This window comes from Kryptolebias marmoratus, linkage group LG11 (genome assembly GCF_001649575.2).
Source record: "Kryptolebias marmoratus isolate JLee-2015 linkage group LG11, ASM164957v2, whole genome shotgun sequence".
In the NCBI taxonomy this organism is placed as follows: Eukaryota; Metazoa; Chordata; class Actinopteri; order Cyprinodontiformes; family Rivulidae; genus Kryptolebias; species Kryptolebias marmoratus.
The window spans coordinates 7,769,378-7,776,024 of NC_051440.1; the positions used below are offsets into that span (position 1 = coordinate 7,769,378).

At 43.9% G+C, this 6,647-nt stretch overlaps 1 protein-coding gene across 1 annotated transcript; it reads left to right on the forward strand.

The window, feature by feature from the left end:
* The first annotated feature begins 398 nt into the window (after positions 1 to 398).
* LOC108246980 (myoD family inhibitor domain-containing protein-like) lies at positions 399 to 6,076 on the forward strand. The gene is made up of 4 exons (XM_017434790.3): positions 399 to 564; positions 1,193 to 1,282; positions 3,027 to 3,290; positions 4,842 to 6,076. The coding sequence occupies exons 1-4, from the start codon at positions 534 to 536 to the stop codon at positions 5,108 to 5,110; spliced, it is 654 nt and encodes a 217-aa protein (XP_017290279.1). The 5' UTR covers positions 399 to 533; the 3' UTR covers positions 5,111 to 6,076.
* The last annotated feature ends 571 nt before the right edge of the window (positions 6,077 to 6,647 follow it).

Sequence of the window (6,647 nt, forward strand, 5' to 3'; positions counted from 1 at the left end):
AGGAGTTGCTCAGAAAAAGGACAGACAGGCTCAAATCATGACAGATTTTAAAAAAAATTAAACAAAACAAAAAAAAATCGACAAATAACTGTTGACAATGGAGCAGCTGACCAGTAAACGTCGACTGGGCCACTATGAGGGTCTGCCTTAAAGAGACAGAAGCTAAAATAATACTTTTACCTAGATGTGCCTGCAGCAGTGTATTCTAACAGAGACGCATCCAGACCTATTCTGCTACACCCCTTCAAAATGAAATGATAAAAAAAAACATAAATTAGCTTCACTAATTCCACTTCATTAGATGTGTCCGAGCTGTTCTCCGGTCAGTTCATTTTAAAGCGGCCGCTCAGAGATTTGGGAAGAGGAGTGCCGTCAGTTTCACAGAACAATAAGAAAACACAGGAACACGGCTCGCCGAGCGGTGACTCATGTCAGCAAGGTTGGGTGTTGCTGGAGGTTTCCTGACCTCTCGCTGCACACGGAGGCAGGAGGCTGGAGAGGTGTGAGAAGCTGAGAGGTCATGTGGATCCAACATGGCACCAGAAGAACATTTACCTGTGAAAGGTAAGGAGAAAGAACACAACTAAAGTACTATCAATATGACCTGAGATAAGGAGTCTAATCTTCTAACTCCCACCTTTTTCAAGCTTGGATTCATTCTTGAATTGCTACTTGTTCATTAGTGATTGTGGTGGCTGGTGGTGATATCTGTAGGGTGGGCTAACAGATATATAATAAGTTTGGATTCCAACAACAGAAACATTCAATTTGAAATAAAGAAAACCTGCTATAAATTGACATTATGTCCTTTTTAGCACAAAGACAGCCTTAAAACAAACCACCATCAGAAACCAAGCTCACACAGAGTTTTAGAGTCAGTCCAGTAAAAGATGGCCACCACAACCAACTGACTTCAGAAAACACACAAATGGCTGTAAATCAGCCAGTTTTACAGACATCTCCATCACATTCTGTGATCACTAACAGATCATGCTAAATCTCAAGTTAAACTGTATATATCCCAATACCCCATTAATGGATGTTTAGATCAGAAACTCCTGAAAACGAGTCATGATGAGAACAGAAAGAACAGAAATTTAGATTATGAGCATAACTGTTTGTTATGTTTGACCCCATCACAAACACGACCTGACTCCTCGGCTAACTTTCCTCTTCACTGACATCCTTTAAGGTAGTGAGTCTTTAAAACCGGCCGAGGAAATCCTTTCAGAGGGGGACCCCGCTCGCAGAGGAAACGCCACCTCCACTGACCTCATCAGCAGTAAGTGGAAACTGAGGAGCCGAAAACACGCCAAACGACTCCAAGAGCAACGCTTTCGCGCTCTTATTCTCACCAAGAAAATGAATAAATTACTTGAAGAAGTAAACGACTAAATAAATATATTAATTAAAAATGGGAGAGAATTTAAGGAAATGACAAAAAAATGGCATTTTTGGCACAAAAAGTCCCAGATTTTTAATTTTATTTCATTTTTGCATAACTTCAATAGCGAGTCGCACTAATTTCTCATCTATTTATTATTTATTTAGTAAGAAAACTTTTAGAAAAGTTGGGACGGCGTCATGTTTCCCTCTGTGAAGCCTCTCCTCATCTTCTAACATCAGTCTGTAAACATCCTTAAACTGAGGAGAGCAGCTGCTGGAGGTTTTGGAGGGAATGTTGTCCCATTCTTGTCCTGACGGAGGATTCTAGCTGTTCAACAGTCCTGGGTCTTCTTTGCTGGATTTTTTTCTGTCTTGATGCATCAATGTTTCCTGTTGGTGAGATGCAGTCCAGTCCAGCATCTGGACGTTTCCACTGCAGAACCACGCTGTTGTAATGGATCCAGTGTGCAGCTTGGCATCGTCTTGCTGAAATATGCAAGGCTTTCTCTGAAAATGACGTTCCGTGTATTGGAGCAAACGTTCTAAAACCTGTATGTACTTTTCTGCACCAATGGTGCCTTTTCCAGATGCGTAAGCTGCCCGTGCCACAGGAAGTAATGTATCCCCATACCATAAGAGAGGCAGGCATTTGAACCGAACCCTCTCCTTTTTATCACAAAGGGCGTGGTGTCTGTGGTTTCCAAAACTAGCTTCAAATTCTTATGCCTGACCACAGAATGGTTTTCTACTTTGCCTCAGTCCATTTTAAACAAGCTTTGGTCCTGAGCAGACCGCAGCATTTCTGGATGGATGATGTTCACATCTGGCTTCTTCTTTGTCTGATAGAGCTTTAAACACCATCTGTGGATGATACAGTGAACTGTGTTTACAGGCAGTGATTTGTGGACATGTTCCTGAACCCGTGCAGTGATGTCCAGAACAGAATCAGACCTGTTTTTAAAGCAGAGCTGCCAGAGGGACAGATCAGTCGTTTGAGCTCAGAGATTTCTCCAGATTCTTGAAATCTTCTGATGATATTATGAACTGCAGATGATGGGATATTTAAAGTCTTCCAAATTTTCCATTGAGGAACATTATTCTCAACTTTTTCCACTTGTTTTTACACAAAGTGCAAACTGGTGAACCTCTGCCAGTCTTTACTTCTGACAGATTCAGCTTCTCTAAAATGCTCTTTTTATACCCTGACCTATTGACATTTAACCTAATTAGTTGCAAAATGCTCCTCTGGCTGTTTCTTATTCATACCACTTACTTTTACAGCCTCTTGTTACCCTGTCCCAACATTTTTTTGGATGTGTTTCTGCCATTAAATTCAAAACGACCTTACTTTTTAAAAAAATGTTAGTTTCTTAGTTTAAACATCACTTTTACTGTGTTCCATTTTGAATAAAGTATATGTTTATTGGATTTAAAAGTTATTGGAATCTGGTTTTATTTACGTTTTACACAACAACAAAACCTTTTTATAAATGGTGCTGTAACTGAATATTTGAGTTTTTTAGTGAATTGGTTTTTTTTGCCACCACCACCTAAATCTTTAACCCATCAACATTCACACTTCCTTATTGTGCAGTACAACATACCAGCTGATCTCCTTATTTCTGCCTGCTTTTTTCCAGCCCAGCCTCTGCCTGCTGCAGACCCTCCATCAGATGCTTCACAGGACGCAGGTGGAATAAAGAAGCCTCAGCGTGACTTTCAGAAGCCCACATGTTCACAGTGTGGTCTCACAGTGCCCGACCACAGACTGCAGTCTGTCTCATGGAGTCCGAAGCAGCTGCAGAGCTCAAAGTCATCAATGAGCAGCAGTCAGAGCAGCGGCAGGAGCAGGAGCAGAAGTAGAAGTGTCCCAGGATCACATCACACTGCTGCAGCACCCAAAGGTAGGCTCAGTCACAAACAGTGAAAACACAACATCTTATCAGTTTGTTTGTTCATCTTAAACATCGACCGGAATCTGTTTTTCTGAGCAAGTTTAAAGCAAAACCAGCTGCAGCTGAAGTTAAAGTTACACTCATTGTGTTTTTTTCTGTCCACACTTCCTTATTTATTTGACACGTTTTGCAATTTTATTCCAGCATAAATCTATTTAACCCGTCTGCCTTCTAAAGCATATGTGTCAAACTCAAGGCCCACGGGCCAGATGCGGCCCTTGGTAGCATTTCATCCAGGGTTAAATGATGTAATTTTCATTAAACATTGATGGTGATTAGCCCCTTGGTTAGGACCAACGTGAGGGGATTTTTGCAACTTGTCGTGCCTCCTACATAAAGACTTAAAAATGGAATCGGCTTCTTCTGCTGCTCAGTAATGAAGAATTTTTAAGATACAATTTATCGTTTTTGCACGGAGGCTGTTTGTTTGAGGCTTACTTTTCAGTCTGTTCCTGTCTGCCTTCTTAGTAGTGCTGTTAGGGAGTGACGGACGGTTTGGGTTTACCATGGTGACCCTAATGAAGGTCTATCATTTCTTTTCTTTTTTTTCTCTTTACATATCTGATAGTACACAGTTTATACATCAAATATAGGCTGAAATGATCACAAAGCTATGTTGGAGTTTTGGGCAGCAGCTGCGTCGACATCCCTCAAAACTTCATCAGAAATGTTCCAGTTTGGTTTGTCTTATTTCTGTCTGACAGAGCCTGTACGAAAGCCTCCTCAGAGTTAACTGCGGGGAGATCTTTCTTTCCAAACGAGGCTGGGGAAAGTTTTCCAGGAAGACTTTCCGCCTGCTGCCCTCTCTGCTAGTTCTATCAAAGCATGCGATCGGCCGCTCCTTGTTCACCACCGAGTTCACGTTGTTATCTCCGCGAAGCTGCGCGTCAAATCAGTACGGCAGCCACACATACAGCTCCCGTCTCGTCTGCTCACACGTATTACCATAATTTACACGTGGGGGGTGGATAATTCAGGCGAACGGGCGGGAAAACGTTGAACCGCACTCCACAGGGAATTCCCATCAGTAAACAGGATAAAACGGCTCCATTTGCATGCAGCTCCCACTCTTTCTGGATAAAACAAAAATACATAAAATAAAACAATATGGCAGCACTGCCACGAGACGGCATGGGATGTGTGCTTTACAACCCAGCGGTGAGGTTAATGTATGCAATTTCATCTGCGCCTAATTTAGGCAGCAGAGCAATTATTGTGTGACGGCTTCCTCCCTGTTGTTGTTTTTTTATTTTTATTTTTTTTTTGTTTTCCATCACCGAAAGCATCCGTGGCCTTTTTTGATTTTCCCTCGAGGACTGAACAAAGCTCTGTGATTAAGTAAACACAGTCCCACTTGATCACTGCGGCACAAAATTTACGCTTTTAAGTCTCGGCTGGCATTGCAAACAAACATGCAAGAGATTAATTTCAGGTTAATAGAGTTGCTAATCCTCGGGGTTTGATGCAACATGACGGAGTGCTATCCTCTTCCCGCTGTAGGCTCGTGTTTCCCGCTGCTGCTGGCGTGCCTGTGGTGTCAGTGCTCCGTGCTTGTCCTGGGTCTGTTGGAGGCCTGCTCCTCCTGCTGCTGCTGCTGCTGCTGCTGCTGCCAGGCCTGCGCCCGCTGCTGCTCGGGTCTCCAGGACGTGCCAACGGAGGAGCTCCGGTGCCACTCGCACTGCCACTCTGTGCTGTTCGAGACATGCTGCGAGCCGACCGAGTGCCTCGAGTTTTGCCTGGACTGCTGCGAGATCTGCCACCGCAGCTAGGTTCGGATCCTGGCGACTCAGCGAGGACCTGAACTGACCAACGTGCAGAAAGTTTTTTTTTTAGATTTTGCTTTAAAGCAGTCAGACCTTCTTGTAATTGTTTAAAATGGTCTTGATCAAGTTCTCCAGGATCTCTGAAGAAGTCCTTCGAAGTTCAATACCGACCATGTTTGACTGTTTAGGCCACTTACCTTCCTGCTTCCTGCTGCCCTGGGGTCAAAATGAACCCAGAGGCCTCGAGGTTGATTTTGACCCCAGTAATTATCTCTGACCTACAAATCATTCAGCCACAAAAAAGCCTCCTCAACTCAAGAAACCAACTTTGTGTTGACACGTGAAGAAACTGTACATATTTGTCCTCATATGAGCTTTATAGGTGCTGCCATCCATTCTCACTTGTTCCCACCTAAAAAGAAGAGCCGGGCAGATTATTTTGAATCACTAATGTTATTTCTAGGATCGACGCTGCAGCACATTAAAGGATTCGGGCTTTGTTCCGTTGAAATGCCTCAGCTGTGTGCGTTGTTGTAAATACTGACCCCAAGCAGAGGAGGTCCAACACTTTACTCCCATCTGTTCAGTTTCTCATGTTAAGATTACAGATTACTCGTTCCTGCGCGGCTCTTTGCAGCTGAGGAGCGGGGGGCAACCAGGGACTTGTCAGCTCGTTCTCTAATCCCTTTTTCATATTTGTCAAATAAAGCACTTAGAACATAAGAAAAAAAACAAAGAAACAAAAAGCAGGACGCTTGTTGTCTCCAGATCTCAGAAGATCTGAGCGGGGGGGCTCTGTTAAGAGATGACAGCAAAGAGAAGCGGCGTAAACAGCCAAAAATAAAACAAAGCGGCGATAAAGACGACACCGTCAATCTATCCCGGCGAGCTAAGAGGCTCGATTAAATCACGTCAGAGGCAGTAAATGGAACTGAAGTAGCGCTTTTGCCCACGACGCAATTGGATTCCGCGAGAGGCCCGCAAACGGCAGCGATATCTAATTTAGTGCACGGCGAACATGCACTCAGGTTTGTTCCACTTGTCCACACCAATTTGTTCTAACCTTTACCACAGCGGATGTCTCCCTTTGCTCATTCAGACCTGCCTGCACGATCCTATATCTGCAGCAGAGACACAAGAACACACCGCACTTTATTACCACGGGTCTACCATTTATGTTTGGTTTTGTGTTATTTAAATAATCTGAAGTTGTTAGCACTTTACACATACACTCACTGTGTTCTACACTGTGCCTACACCAGGGTCTCCACCCAGGAGGCTACCCAATCAGATACCTGAACCACCTCAGCTGAGTTCTTTCTCTGGGAGGAGCAGCGGCTCTACTCTGAGCTACCCCCCGGATGACGGAGCTCCTCTAAGGCTGAGCCCGGCCACCCTACAGAGGAAGCTCATTTCAGCCGCTTTTATCCAGGATCTTATTCTTTCGGACGTGACCTGCACCTCGTGATCATAGGTGAGGGTTGGACCATGGATGGACCAGTAAACTGAGACCTTTGCCTTTGACTCGGTTCCTTCTTTACCA

What these genes read in the sequence shown, in the direction of transcription:
- LOC108246980 (XM_017434790.3), top strand. Translation starts at nt 534, where the DNA reads ATGGCACCAGAAGAACATTTACCTGTGAAAG. An exon ending in AGAACATTTACCTGTGAAAG is followed by an intron (nt 565 to 1,192) that starts GTAAGGAGAAAG and finishes ACATCCTTTAAG; the next exon opens with GTAGTGAGTCTTTAAAACCG. An exon ending in CACTGCTGCAGCACCCAAAG is followed by an intron (nt 3,291 to 4,841) that starts GTAGGCTCAGTC and finishes TTCCCGCTGTAG; the next exon opens with GCTCGTGTTTCCCGCTGCTG.